The following is a 14,839-nucleotide window of genomic DNA, read 5'->3' as shown; positions in this document are numbered from 1 at the left end:
CCTTCCACTTCTTAGGATCTTTGTAGCGCTTCTTCCTTTTTTGGCATGAAGGACAAAGACAAACCCTTTTAGTTTCCCACAGTGTGACAGCTTCGCTCTTAAAGGAAAAGTGCACTTTGCCATCATCCTTATGTATGTCAGACAAGTCTGTCTCTTCTCTGTGCCTTGTAAAGATATAAAAACAGGAGGCAGCTAATGAATGCAAGGCAAGGACACACCTATTATGTGAGCTGCATATGAAGCACATTCTTATTATTCTTCTTAGGAACATTGTTACGCTCAAGAACTACCTTCCTAGTGTAGTGACACCTGGCCACACCACAGCGGCTAGTAACTAGTGGCTAGGGATTGTGGATGATCGACAACATTCCCACCAAAAAGTGCACTTTTCCTTTTAAGAGTCGGACATTTTTTTTCTTTTCTGCATTGGCGTCAGCCAGGCTGGAGATGTAAGGCATCAGTGGCTTTGGAGCTTTGTGTGTCTCCTCTGCTGGTCCTAAAAGGAACGCAGACTCCTGATGTAATGAATGACATGGCAGCCCTGTCAGGCTGGGAGTCAGCTGGGAGGCAGAGGCGGGACTTTAGAGGTTTTCCATGTGTCTTTTGGGCTCTTGCGAACTGTGTGCATTTTTTCCCAATATTGTGGACACCGAGATCCAAAGATGGACCAGAAGTGACCCTGGTAGAGGTTTCCACCTGATTTGATATATATTTCTCATCTCTTCCAGGACCCGTACATCTTTGAGCCCAACTGTCAGGTGAAGGTGGACGAGTATGGCTTTTTCATCACCTGGAGGAGTGAAGGAAAGGTACGCGAGTACAAGAGAGAAATAGCAGTTGTGATGCTGTTTGGGTGGAGTGTCGCTGACGTCAGATGATGACAGACGTCACGTGTCCGTCCTCTAAATGTCCTCCTTGTCCTCCTGCAGGAAGGCCAGGTGTTGGAGTGTTCCCTCATCAACAGTATTCGTGTCGGCGCCGTTCCAAAGGTGAGAAAACAAACTGCTTTATTAATTGAGTACTAGTTTAGCAATCACATAATAGGACACAGACAGTATAGTAGTATTCATCTACAGTAGTACACATGATGCAGTACAGTAGTATTGTATGTAGAGTAGTAGATGTAGTCGTAGATTAGATACAGTATATGTAGTGTACTCACACGATGCGGTATAATAGTATTGTATGGCCAGCCAAGCCAGCCTATAATTACGATACAAAGCTGTCAAGTCGCCAGCCTGCCGGCGCCACCCGGGAGCGAGTGGGCTTTGCTAGCTGGTATTGTTGACAGCGAGCAGACGTGTGTTGTTGTCTGGTGCCTGGCGTGTACATGTGTAAAAGCACGTCGCAAGATGGTGCAGCCAGATAGCAGCTCGCCTTGTTGTTTGGCTACAACGTTGCTGTGACTGCTGATGGGCGAGAGAGGGGGGGGCTTCTCCTTGGAGGTTCATGCGGTTCTGTCCAGCAGCCCTGGGAGCTCTAACACATAATGCAATTAGCCTGCTGCTGGCCATCGCTGTGTGTGAATGTTGTGGAGTGTCCATAGCAATAAAAGACCTTCTTGTGTCAGGACCCAAAGATCCTGTCCTCATTCGAGGCCACGGGGAAGACGGAAGCCGACCTGGAGGGCTGCATCATCTGCATCTGCAGCGGGGCCGACCTGGTCAACCTCAGCTTCATGTTCATGGTGGCGGAGAACCCGGACACCGCCAGGGTAAATCACCTGCTTCTTTATTCTGGCCTCCTCTTTATGACAAGGACAAACCACCACCTTGGGATGTGAATGTGATGGGCTGTCCAGTCTAAGGCACATTGAGCAGTAGACGTAGGAATATAATATATAGGATATAAAGGAAGTGGAATATATTTCAAATAATATCAAACCAACACATACAATAAATAATAGATCCATCAATATTAGTAGTATATACTGGACTTAATATATCATATCAACTTAAGTATACCTATTCAAATAAATAGCTGCTATGCAATCTGGTCCAAAAGTGGGTCTGCTGACATGGTCCAGGCCATGTTTATGTTCACAGCAAACAACCACAACCATAATTTAATAAAGACGTCATCATCATAAATATTCTATCAATAAACATCACCTGTTGCTTGGAGCGTGTGTGGGCCACATCCCTATGGGGCCCTCGTGGATCCTGATCCCCATGGGGCTCTCGTGGATCCTGACATTAGTCATCCGCTCACTCGTCACCATGCTCTAAAACAACAGCGCTGCAGCTTGTGTGAGTGTCTATGTGTGTGTGTGTGTGTGTGTGTGTGTGTGTGTGTGCGCAACTCACCCTGAGACAGCCGTCTTCCTGTAAGTTAGTCTTTGTCACGAGTGTGTGTATGAGTGACAGACAAGTCTTTCTTACGATAAAGTTTGTGTATTAGTGACGGGCTAGTCACGACAAAGACGAGGCTTCCCCTTATCGCACAGCGCTTGGTACAACTGTATCAAATATATACTTTGACAGGAAAACCTTCAGAATATGGGACATTTTGTCTAATTTGATGTATAGCAAAGTGAAAGTGTCCAACAGTCGGTTTGATTTGAAACTTGGCTAAACTAAAGCTACAACTATTGCCATAGACCAGGGGTCTCAAACACGCGGCTCGCGGGCCACACACCAGTTTGAGGCCCCCGCCTTGATATGAAAGTTTAATGTTAGTGCGGCCCGCTCAAGTTTGATATGGATGCTGTATGGTATCATGTACCCAGAAAAAATAATTACGTTTGATTCATGTTCATGTTAAAGGTTAAATAACTGTTAATAGTTATCCTCCCTATCCGTGTGGAAGTGGTAAGTTTTTGGCTATTTAAGTTTAAAGGAAATAACTTGAAGGCTACCGTTTTGGTCGCTCGCTCTCTAGTTTGCGAGTTAGCATGTGTCTCAAGACCCTGCAGTTGCGGAATATGTTGTAAATAAAAAGAGTATAAATGTGACTATAGTCGTGTTTTGTCATGTCTACAGGGCTCTAATAATGCTTTGTTCATTTTAATGTGAAAAAAATAATTTGTCTACCCACCAACTATATGTGGTTTCTTAAGTTTTTATTATTTGCCGTTTTATTATTATTATTATTATTATATTTATTTATTTATTACTGATTGATTGATTTTCTTTATTCTTGATTTGTTTATTTATTTTTCATCTTATTTTGTGTAGAAAAATAAAAAGTAAGATACTTGAGAACAGAGCTTTTCTTGTTGAAAATTGGAACCAAAGCGAAGTTTTTTAAATGTTTTAGTTTTTAATAAATGCGTTTTTTTTTTTTTGAAAACCTGATGCGGCCCAGTCTCACCCAGACCCGAGCTCCAGTGGCCCCCAAGTAAATTGAGTTTGAGACCCCTGCCATAGACGGACTAAAAGACTAAAAGGATCACCTCTAGAAGAGATTAAAACAAAAGACTAAGAGCAAACATGGCTGCCAAAAAACACCAGCCATCATCATCACGGCCCCAATATGCACACAGCATCTTTGCCCACAGGTTCAAGCGCCCCAGCCCGCCATGTTCCTCACTGGCTCACACGCTCCCAAACACACCAGGACACCCATCAGCACCTCCCAGCATGAAGCCACAGTGGCAGACCTCAGGACGTGATGGACTTATTTACATCATGCTAACACGGGGACTGCTGCTAGCAACAGACTGCGGGCCCTGCGGGTCCTGTGAGCTGGCTTCATGGCGTTATCGTCATGTCAGCCAGAATGTGCTAGGCTGCCACGGGCTAAGACTCTCCTGCTCACCTAGTGGCTCACCTTCGTTCATACTTGCTGCTGCAGTCACAGGGATTGAATTCCACCCAAAGCGCTGTGTTTACTCAAGATGGTGCATGATATGCTGCTGTCTGCGATAAAGAAGCAAGAAAAAAAACACTCAGGGGTAGTTCAGACCCAAAGGTTGCTAATAGCAGTGCTGTGTGTGACGTCACGTGATCAGACTATGACCATGCATGATATGCTGCTTGCTAAATTACTTTTTTTTTTATTATCTGGAATCATTTGGCTTTTTAATCTGGCCACAAAGGTTAGGCTAGCTGGTTTGACACACATCTTTATGGAGGAGTGTGCATGGTATGCTGCCGACCTGACAGCAAAGCCCAAATGTGGAGACAAGCAGGCATTATGTTTGCATCACGTGACCTGCTGTGATGCACTTGTAATGTGCAGCATGGCATGCATTGTCACGTCTTGCTGCAATCCCAGCACATGGCAATCTCGATGGGTGTTTGCTCGCGTATTCAGACAAATACTGCATGGCATCTTCTTGTGTGATGTTTCCAGAAATGGACAGAAGGGCTGCGCTCGGTGATTCACAACTTCAAGGCCAACAACGTGTGTCCAATGACGTGCCTGAAGAAGCAGTGAGTGCACCTTGCGGCAGGGCTGGCCCTCAAGCGAGCTTCTAATGTGTCCTGTTTTGTGTGTCCTTGCCTTAGCTGGATGAGAATGTGCGTCCTGACCAACGTGAATGGCAAGATTCCCGTCAGAGGGTGAGAGTCAATCCACGCTCACGTGTCGGCTGCATGAACTCATTTCTATGCCAGAGAAATCCTCTGCGCTTCTGTCTAACACATCCCCTTTCAAGGATTACACGGACGTTTGCATCAGGCAAGACGGAGAAGGGGATTTTCCAGGCTCTGAAGGACTTGGGCCTTCCGAGTGGCAAGGTCAGGAATGCTTTCCACAGGAGTTGCCGGCGGTTCAGTGGCTCACCTCAATTTAACGCGGATGTTCTGGATGATTTCCATCTACAGAATGACGAGATTGAGCCGTCAGCGTTTACGTTTGACATTTTCTACGCCCTCACACAGAAGATCTGTCCCCGCACCGACATAGAGGACCTCTTCAAGAAGATGTAAGAACCCCTTTCTACTTTTGAGTCAGTGAAGTGCTTTTCTTGCACTTCACTGACTCGCATTCATAATTCCGTACCTGGCAGGAATAACAGATCTTGATATTAATCAATAAGATCCATATACCATTTAAAATTATTTTAAAAATAACAACCGATTCATTTTTCCTAAATCTAAAAATGAAATGCACTTTTTGCATATTATCCAACCTCTAAAATTGGTTAAAAAAAATTTAATATCAACTTTCCTTTCACTGTTCCTTTCACTTGCCAACCAACAGTGGCGCTGTTGATGCAGTCTCTTGTGTAGAGAGACTTCATGAGCTGTCAACGTTTGTCAAAGAATTATTATTATTATTATTCATGTTCTCTAAAAGTGTCAAATAGATGAAAAAAATAAAGGATGGTTTTTACTGTAGAAAATCAATAGAAGGTCAAACGTAGTTGAAGTTGAATGGACAAGTATTGATACATGGATTGGTTATTTCCCCGCTAGCCAAGGCTGAGGTTCGGTTGGTACTGTAGGTTCGGTTGGTACTGTAGGTTCGGTTGGTACTGTAGGTTCGGTTGGTACTGTAGGTCAGGTCGGTACTGTTGGTCAGGTCGGTACTGTAGGTCAGGTTGGTACTGTAGGTCAGGTTGGTACTGTAGGTCAGGTTGGTACTGTAGGTTCGGTCGGTACTGTCGGTTCGGTCGGTACTGTAGGTCAGGTCGGTACTGTAGGTCAGGTCGGTACTGTAGGTTAGGTTAGTACTGTAGGTTCGGTCGGTACTGTAGGTTCGGTTGGTACTGTAGGTCAGGTCGGTACTGTACGTCAGGTTGGTACTGTAGGTTCGGTCGGTACTGTAGGTCAGGTCGGTACTGTAGGTTCGTTCGGTACTGCAGGTCAGGTTAGTACTGTAGGTTAGGTTAGTACTGTGCAGTCATCTAGACAAGTAGTGATAATAGAGGTTTACATGAATATTCATCCAAAAGAGGTTCTTTCTCCCAAAGTCAGCTGGCCAGCATAGCCATACCCCAGTGAGGATAAGCGACATAGAAGATGGATGGATGGATGAAGGTGTTTTCTTTGGGTGCAGCAGTGGGTCTGCTGCCTTTGTGTGTGTTTGTGTTATGATGTTTGAATGTTATGATTTCTTTCTGAAAAAGACGAATGCTAGTTGAGGTGTTGCAGGATACTTTGACTTGAGCACACGGCTCTTTTCCAAAGCTGAAGGGGACACGGGAGGTTCCACGGTGGCGTTTTGAAGCCTGAGCAATAAAAGCGTGTCCCCGCCAGTCAGCGGCCGTCCTGGCGTGACCCCCCCCCCCACCTCCCTCTCAGCAGGAAGAAGAATGCCTTGATAGCGCTCCTGCATCTTGCGGTGCCGCACTAATGACTTGATGTGATGAGCCTAACCTGCTTGTAGCTGATGACCACATTCTCATACGTGACAACTGACTGTTTCCAGGAGCGTAACCTTTTCTTTTTGTTTTCTCTTCTAATCAATTCCTTTGCAGCAATGGGAGCAAAAGTGATTATTTAACTGTAGACCAGTTAGTCAGCTTTCTGAATGAAGTAAGCTCTTTCTTCTTGTTTTTGCAGTAGCTTGCCGTGCCTGCTCCTTTTATCCCCCTCAGCTTCCCTCCACGCCCCCCGGGCAGAAGTTGCCCCCCATTTCCCTACGACTCCATTAAGGAGACGTGTGACTTCCAGACATCCTTCCAAGGGCAACTTCCGCCCGACTCCGCCTCTGCATGCCACCCCTCATCTCTCATTGCTCATCCCTCTCTCTCTCTCTGCCGCCGCCGTCGCTTGCCTGCCCTGCCCTGGTCTGATTGGTGTTGCCATGGCAACGGGAGGGTAGCTCTCTGGCCGGGCTGGTCTGGTTCCCTGCTGGCTGTGTTCTGTGGCTGAATGGTTCCTGCTTGCCGCACACGCTGGCAGCACGCTAATTGGAGCTTTGGGTTAGATGAACATAAGCAGCGTACCCCCCCTACTCTTATTGTATCACCATACTAGTGGAACATGAAGTCACCTCCTGCGTTCTTCCACGCAGACATCCTTCAGTCCCATGTTGCGTCACCTGTGTGCTGTGTGCCACCACTGTTCATCTCTCTCTGTTCTTCGGTTTGTGGATTTGTTTGTGTGACGCCTGACCCGGAACGTATGATTCCCAGAACCAGCGGGATCCCCGGCTGAACGAGATCCTGTTCCCCTTCTACGACCCCAAGAGAGCCACGCAGATCATAGACAAATACGAGCGGGACGATGAGCTGAAGAAGAAAGGTAGGAAGAGTAAAAGTATGGGCATGTGCTGCCATCTGGTGGTGTGATAGTGAAAGTACAGCCTGTAGGAGTGTATTCGGTCAGTCTCCGTCTCCGTAGAAGTTGTCTTATGATATTTTAGGACTAATAATAGGCCATAGTCAACCACGAAACAGCCATCATGTGTTGATTTTATTTTAAAACGTGATATAGCGAGGAGAAAGAGTGATACCATGAGATGAGATGACTGTGCAGAGAAAGAACTAGGACCTGCCGTCTAAGTCCCTGGGCATTCATTCGTCTTGTTTTCCCTTAGGCCTCATGTCCAGCGATGGCTTCTGCAGGTACCTGATGTCGGACGAGAATGCTCCGGTCTTCCTGGACCGGCTGGAGCTGTACCAGGACATGGACCAGCCCCTGGCCCACTACTTCATCAGCTCCTCGCATAACTCCTACCTGACGGGGCGACAGTTCGGAGGAAAGTCGTCTGTGGAGATGTACCGCCAGGCCCTGCTGTCTGGATGCAGGTACCGCAACGCTGCCTTCAATGTCGCTCTGCCGGAATAGCAGAGATGTTTGCTTTGTGTCAGGTGTGTGGAGCTGGACTGCTGGGACGGCAAAGGAGAGGACCAGGAGCCCATCATCACCCACGGCAAGGCCATGTGCACAGACATCCTCTTCAAGGTGAACGCTCTCTCTTACGTGCTGCGTGGACACCCTCTTGTGGTCAGACTGTGGTCCTGCATCCACTGTGACTCCTCCCGGTTCTCTCTGAAAGAATCATGTTCTCACACAGGACGTCATCCAAGCCATCAAAGAGACGGCGTTCGTCACATCGGAGTTTCCTGTTATTTTATCTTTCGAAAACCACTGCTGGTACGTCCCAGTTCCAGTTTTGAGTTGGAGGTGCAGTACATGCATGCTGTTGACGCTAGCTCATGCTTTGCACCCCCCAGTAAACCACAGCAGTACAAGATGGCCAAGTATTGTGAGGAGATCTTTGGGGACTTCCTCCTGAAACAACCCTTGGATAACTTCCCGGTAACTTCTCTTATGCCATGTCCTTTGTTTTCCTCTGTTTGACCTCTTCTGCCACTTATAAATTTCAACTTTTTCCTCGTACAGATTGAATCCGGACGCCCTCTTCCCTCTCCAAACGACCTCAGGCGTAAGATCCTCATCAAAAACAAACGCTTGAAACCCGAAGTGGAACAAAGTAAGCAAGCGGCTCAGCCTCTACGCTGCCCGTCCTCCACGAAGCCGACTTACGTGGAATATGTTCATGTCACACAGAGCAGCTTGAGGCCTTCAAGAAGCACATGGAGGCGGGCGAAACCAACACCACCGCCATCATCATGGGAGAGGAGAACGAGGACGACACAGAGAACGGTCAGATGGTGTTGGTGGATCAGGGCTCTCATGTATAAAAGTCGCATACACTCAAAACATGTAGCGTTACCTTTGGCTAGCGGCATGAAGCATTGGGAGCCAGTGTGTGTTAAAGCTAGTCGCTAGTAGCTAGCCGCTAGTAGCTAGTGGCCAGGTGTCACTACGCCAGGAAGTTAGTTCTTGGGCGTAACAATGTTCCTAAGAAGAATAATAACAATGCCCTTAATATGCAGCTCACATGATGGACTTTTTGGAGGCGGAATAGGTGTGTCCATGCCGTGTGTTCATTAGCTGCCTATTTTTACCTACTTGTATATCTTTAGAACACATAGAAAAAGGATTATGGATGATGTGCAAGGCAAAGAAAACCCTTCTTTGACATTTATTACATGGAAAGAAACCTCTGACTTTGATTTTCCAAGCAATAACGGTGACATCATGGGCATTCAAATGGGCAAAAATCATAAAAAATATTGACATAGAACATAGAAAAATTAGAAAACAGTGATTGACCTGCTATATTGTGTGTGTACATTTGGGAGTAGACTGATTAGTCCACTAGGAACCAGAAAGGGTGGGACATTTGGCCCGGATGTCTGGTTGACCTTGGAACATATTTTATGGTTTTTGAACACGTGTCAAAAACAAAGCAAACATCAGCAAATCATCATCAGCTGCAAGGACAGTTCCTTGGGGACCCGAAAGGGGACCCACTATGTCCCTGTCCTCATCTCCGTTCCTGTGATGCACGTTAGCGAGTGCAAAGGGGGGCCCTTCATTCTCTTACTTTGTTGTCTTGCTGATGCCGTCTCATTGTGCGTGTAGGAGAAAAGGAGGCCGAGGAGAAGGATGTGACATCAGAGGCGCCCAGCAGCTTGTCTGAGGCGAACAGCGAAAAAGAAGCCACCGGTGATACGCAGTCAAACGCTGTGAACGCCAAGAAGGACGAGGAGCGTAGCAACAGCGTCAAGAAGGTCCGCGGCCATCTGAGCTAGCTACTACGTCCAGCATGGATATCAGACACACCTTAACACGGCGTTGTCTCTATCTGTTGGTCCAGGTGCCTGAAGATGATGCAGCTGATATGTCAGAAGCTACAGAAGCAGCAGACGCCACAGATATCTCAGAGGCGTCCGACCCAGACAACAACAAGAAGGTTGCAAGCAGCATCATATCTGGATGGAATCTTAATCTCAATCTAATCCTAAAATGTGTCTGATCAGGGTGGCGAGGGCTCAGAGGACCTGGAGGAGGCTCTCATCGCTCAGTACACGTACGTGGGCGCCACCACCAACATCCACCCCTACCTGTCCGCCATGGTCAACTACGCACAGCCCGTCAAGTTCCAGAGTTTCGATGTGGCCGAGGGTGAGCGTTCTTTGATATCTTCTCTTCCACTTTGACTGGCACACAAAAGAGAACACGTCACTCTTCTGGGATGCGAGTTCTCAGCTGTGGTCTTCAGAGATGCTCCTTTTCAGCCCTTTGTATTGGCCCCTAAGGATCCACACATGACCACAACATAACCCTCACACAAAGCTTTCTGCATCTTCCACCATCTGCACCTATTCCTTCCTATTTCTTCTTTATGCATTTGGAACCTGTATTTTGAAGCTCCTTCAGATCCACCAGTACATTCTTACCATTTTTTCAACCTTTTGTATGAATGATCTTGACCTTGTCATCTTCTCCAGACAAAAACATCCACCACAACATGTCATCTTTCAATGAGTCGGTGGGCCTCGGCTACCTGAAGACCAACGCCATCGAGTTTGTCAAGTATCCTTTTGGTTGAGCTTTCCTAAAAGTGTTTCACTTGTTGCTTGACTTGGATATGAAGACATGTAATATTAGCATTGGAGGTGTCACCAGCGAGACTTTTGGTGGCCCCTCCCTCCATTGATCACTCTTCCGTGGTTGACTACAGCCTGTTATTAGTCATTAAGCATTTAATGCTAATCCTCCAGCAGTCTTATGTCTACTATATTGGGTAAAAGGAGTGTAAAGGTGACTATAGGGGTGTTATTTCATCTCTGGAGGGCTCTAATAATGTTAAGAAAAATTTAGAAAGTTTTCTGTGGTATTTGTATTTGTGGAAATACTTCTGGTCTCGAAGCAATGAACCGCCATGAAGGAGGGATTACTATCTTGGATGTGTGAAGAATGAGCAACTTAGATGTGTTTATAAACACAGAAATGACACAAATGAGTCGGTTTGTGGGCTGGTGAATGTGTGGGGATCCACTGTATGCCATTTTACCTCCTCCTCCTCCAGTGGGACTGCTCAACCCAAGCTGTTCACACTAAAAATAGTCCTGTCGTCCATCTGATGCACACACACACGTGCACACACGTGCACACACACATGCATGCTCTGTGTGTCTTTGCTGTCATTTTTCCTGAGCATCAGTGCAGCTACAACAAGCGTCAGATGAGCCGTATCTACCCCAAAGGGGGCCGAGTGGACTCCAGTAATTACATGCCTCAGATCTTCTGGAACGCGGGCTGCCAGATGGTCTCGCTCAACTTCCAGACCCCAGGTACCGCATCACGCAACGTGGACCACACACACACACACACACACACACACACACGGGATGGATGAATGAGGGTAACGGTGTCAGTTGTCAACGTGAGGAGGTGTCGGTGCACGGTGATGTGAGGCCTGGTTTCAAAGCTCTAGAACAGGGGTCGGCAACCTTTACTATCAAAAGAGCCATTTTACCCCCTCGCTCACTGAAGAAAAATAGAATGGAGCCGTGAAACATAATTTAACAGCAGAATATAGGGGCTGCATAGCGGTCGAGTGATTAGCGCGCAGACCTCACAGCTAGGAGACCCGAGTTCAATCCCACCCTCGGCTATCTCTGTGTGGAGTTTGCATGTTCTCCCCGTGCAAGAAATGTGTAGCAACATGTTCACATCCAGAGCAAATTGCGAGTCTCCCAAGATTTTGATTGACTGCCAGATTTGGAGGGAATTTTGGGGTATCAAAGTAGTTCAGAGGAGAAAAAGCGGAGTTGATCAAGTACTCTTGCTAGTATACGGTCTCACAGAAAGTCCCATTTTTTTCAAAAGTAATTACAAAGATGCATATTTTCCTCATTTGGGTGTTAAAACAAATATTTGAGCATTGCAAAGGGAGCCACAACAAAGAGGCTGAAGAGCCACATGCGGCTCTGGAGCCGTAGGTTGCTGACCCCTGCTCTAGAAGCTTAGAAGCTCAAGTCTCATGTGTTCCAGGCTGGAATTGTGGCCATCGTATTTGTCCTTTTTGTTTTCTTGTGTTTGGCGTAAGAATTCCAATCACGAAGCTGTCCTATTGCATCAATATTTCTCTTTTTGGGAATGAGATCATTCATTCATTCATTCATTTTCTACTGCTTTTTCCTCACGAGGGTCGCGGGGGTGCTGGAGTCTAATCCAGATGTCTTTGGGCGAGAGGCGGGGTACACCCTGGACTGGTCGCCAGCCAATCACAGAGCACATATAGACAAACAACCATTCACACTCACTCACTATGGACAATTTGGAGTCGCCAATTAACCTAGCATGTTTTTGGAATGCGGGAGGAAACCGGAGTACCCGGAGAAAACCCATGCATGCACAGGGAGAACATGCAAACTCCACACAGAGATGGCCGAGGGTGGAATTGAACCCTGGTCTCCTAGCTGTGAGGTCTGCGCGCTAACCACTAGACCGCCATGCCGCCCCGGAATGAGATAATAGTACAGTCAAATAATCCATGACAATATATTATAACCTACCCACTTCTACTCTACACTGTGACACTCTTCTGGCCCCGCCTACCCCCATCCGCACTGTATGACTGACGAAAGGGCTCACTCTGTTCATGCCGTTGTTCTATGCATGAAAGGTGCCGAACTCTCTTCCTGGCAGACACCTAGGCACATTGCCATGTATTGATCAGCCACTTCATCTTCAGTGGTTGTCATTAATTCAGTTATTGATTTCATGGTTAGCATGCCAGGTCTCGTATCTTGGCAGACCTAGTAAGTAAAAAGAATTATTTTCAGGAATACAAGGAATTGGGCTCGGCATTGTGGATGAGGACGTTTGCCACGTACTCTTAAGTGACCCTGAACGGAATTAGAGGCGTTGCGAGTGTGGTGCTTTTCAAGCGCGGCCCGTACGTGCCCTGTCTGCGTGAGGGAGTCGTGCATGCAGCCTGTTGGAAAGCAGCTGTTGCCCCGTGCCCGCATGCCCATGAGCAAGAGGCTGCAGGGTTGAGCATATGGCGCTCTCTCTAGCAGCTGCGTACACGGAAGCTGTGGGGGGGGTGGGAGGGTTTTTCCATCATTTGATTTGTGTGTATTTTTCAGATCTGGCCATGCAGTTGAACCAGGGCAAGTTTGAATACAACGGCTCATGCGGGTAAGAGAGCGCCCTCCATACATACGACTGCTTCTCTTACTCCTGAAAAAAAAATAGAACAATTGGCAGCCATTTTAGAAGAATAAAATGAAATGTTGCAATATAAGCAGAATAAGGTGATAATGTTATAAGGAGAGATCAGGTCCAATCAGTTGAATATAAATGCATAGGGACCGTATGCTGATGTAAAGTTCTGACTGATTGTGTTGAAGGTATCTGCAGAAGCCCGACTTCATGCGGCGGTCCGACCGGATGTTTGACCCTTTTTCCGAGACGCCTGTAGATGGCGTCATCGCGGCCACCTGCAGTGTCCAGGTCACACATTCTTTCTCACTTTGATGATCTCTTCTTCCTTTCCCAAGTGGCTCAGCCTCCCTCTATCTTTCCACCGCAGGTGTTCTCAGGCCAGTTCCTGTCCGACAAGAAGATCGGCACGTACGTGGAGGTGGACATGTACGGCCTTCCGACCGACACCATCCGCAAAGAGTTCCGCACACGCATGGTCATGAACAACGGCCTTAACCCCGCCTACAACGAGGAGCCCTTCGTCTTCAGGAAGGTAGGCAGCGCTGGACTCTTGGTTCTTACGTCAGCTGACTTTCATTGTAAAATGGAATATTAGTATGTGTAATGTATGCAATTTCATGTATTAGAATTACTTTGCATTGGAAGGAGGACTATCTTTTCTTCCATAACTGAGCACACTATATGAATATGAATAGGTCCATGGCCATGTTGCCCATACAGGTGGGTGTTTGATGATGACTGGAACCAAATGCTAACATACATACATCATACTTTCCTACACCATACTGTAACACTCTACATCAGGGGTCTCAAACACGCGGCCCGTGGGCCAAATGTGGCCCGCAGGCCACTAGTTTGAGGCCCCCGCCTTGATATGAAAGTTTAATGTTCGTGCGGCCCGCGTAAGTTTGATATGGATGCTGTATGGTATCATGTACCCAGAAAAAATTATTACGTTTGATTCATGTTCATGTTAAAGGTTAAATAACTGTTAATAGTTATCCTCCCTATCCGTGTGGAAGTGGTAAGTTTTTGGCTTTTTAAAGTTTAAAGGAAATAACTTGGAGGCTACCGTTTAGGTCGCTAGCTCTCTAGTTTGCGAGTTAGCATGTGTCTCAAGACCCTGCAGTTGCGCAATATGTTGTAAATAAAAAGAGAATAAATGTGACTATAGTCGTGTTTTGTCATGTCTACAGGGCTCTAATAATGCTTTGTTCATTTTAATCTGAAAAAAATAATTTGTCTACCCACCAACTATATGTGGTTTCTTAAGTTTTTATTATTTGCCGTTTTATTATTATTATTATTATATTTATTTATTACTTTATTTTTCATCTTATTTTGTGCAGAAAAATAAAAATTAAGATATTTGAGAACAGTGGAATGTTTTATCAGAGCTTTTATTGTAGAAAATCAGAACCAAAGCACTGAAAAAGTTTTTGTATAGTTTTTGTAAGTTTGTATATTTTTCTGTTTTTAATAAATGCGTTTTTTTTGGGAGCTGGGGAAACCTGATGCGGCCCAGTCTCACCCAGACCCTAGCTCCAGTGGCCCCCAAGTAAATTGAGTTTGAGACCCCTGCTCTACATACTGTATCAGCTTTCATCCATTCATGTTCAAGTCTTATTTTACCCCAAGAGGCTACATTCATGGTACATCAAGACTAGAAACTTATTTTCCATATTATTGATTACATGACACTATATCTATATGCACTTTCATGTATTGCAAACAGCCCAAAATGTTATTGATTTAAGAATGAGGTCCATTTGTTTTCATTTTGAGAAAAAAAATATTTTCTCATATAAGTGAATATTTGATACTGATATTTTCTAAATGTAACAAGTATTGAACAGAATATATCACATGTAAAGTTGAATCAATGATATTATTATGTGATTATTGATTATTAT

At 45.9% G+C, this 14,839-nt stretch overlaps 1 protein-coding gene across 3 annotated transcripts in view; it reads left to right on the top strand.

The window, feature by feature from the left end:
• Positions 1-14,839, top strand: part of LOC131107634 (1-phosphatidylinositol 4,5-bisphosphate phosphodiesterase beta-4-like) — a 44,546-nt gene that overhangs the window by 22,326 nt on the left and 7,381 nt on the right. For 2 of the 3 annotated variants that reach the window (XM_058057847.1, XM_058057845.1), the window contains exons 5-27: positions 729-809; positions 930-989; positions 1,571-1,714; positions 4,297-4,376; positions 4,452-4,505; positions 4,601-4,682; positions 4,770-4,870; positions 6,368-6,425; positions 7,028-7,136; positions 7,432-7,642; positions 7,706-7,799; positions 7,912-7,991; positions 8,072-8,156; positions 8,241-8,331; positions 8,409-8,504; positions 9,330-9,478; positions 9,565-9,660; positions 9,728-9,872; positions 10,199-10,283; positions 10,920-11,044; positions 12,848-12,899; positions 13,112-13,214; positions 13,294-13,458. In XM_058057847.1, the coding sequence (XP_057913830.1) occupies positions 729-809; positions 930-989; positions 1,571-1,714; positions 4,297-4,376; positions 4,452-4,505; positions 4,601-4,682; positions 4,770-4,870; positions 6,368-6,425; positions 7,028-7,136; positions 7,432-7,642; positions 7,706-7,799; positions 7,912-7,991; positions 8,072-8,156; positions 8,241-8,331; positions 8,409-8,504; positions 9,330-9,478; positions 9,565-9,660; positions 9,728-9,872; positions 10,199-10,283; positions 10,920-11,044; positions 12,848-12,899; positions 13,112-13,214; positions 13,294-13,458 (2,346 nt within the window). Of the gene's footprint in view, positions 1-728; positions 810-929; positions 990-1,570; positions 1,715-4,296; positions 4,377-4,451; positions 4,506-4,600; positions 4,683-4,769; positions 4,871-6,367; positions 6,426-7,027; positions 7,137-7,431; positions 7,643-7,705; positions 7,800-7,911; positions 7,992-8,071; positions 8,157-8,240; positions 8,332-8,408; positions 8,505-9,329; positions 9,479-9,564; positions 9,661-9,727; positions 9,873-10,198; positions 10,284-10,919; positions 11,045-12,847; positions 12,900-13,111; positions 13,215-13,293; positions 13,459-14,839 lie in introns of those variants that run through there. The other variant, XM_058057848.1, reaches the window with a different exon arrangement.

This window comes from Doryrhamphus excisus, chromosome 19, assembly GCF_030265055.1.
Source record: "Doryrhamphus excisus isolate RoL2022-K1 chromosome 19, RoL_Dexc_1.0, whole genome shotgun sequence".
Taxonomy (NCBI): Eukaryota; Metazoa; Chordata; class Actinopteri; order Syngnathiformes; family Syngnathidae; genus Doryrhamphus; species Doryrhamphus excisus.
The sequence above is the reverse complement of the archived record's forward strand: the minus strand, read 5'-3'. Positions and strand labels throughout refer to the sequence as shown.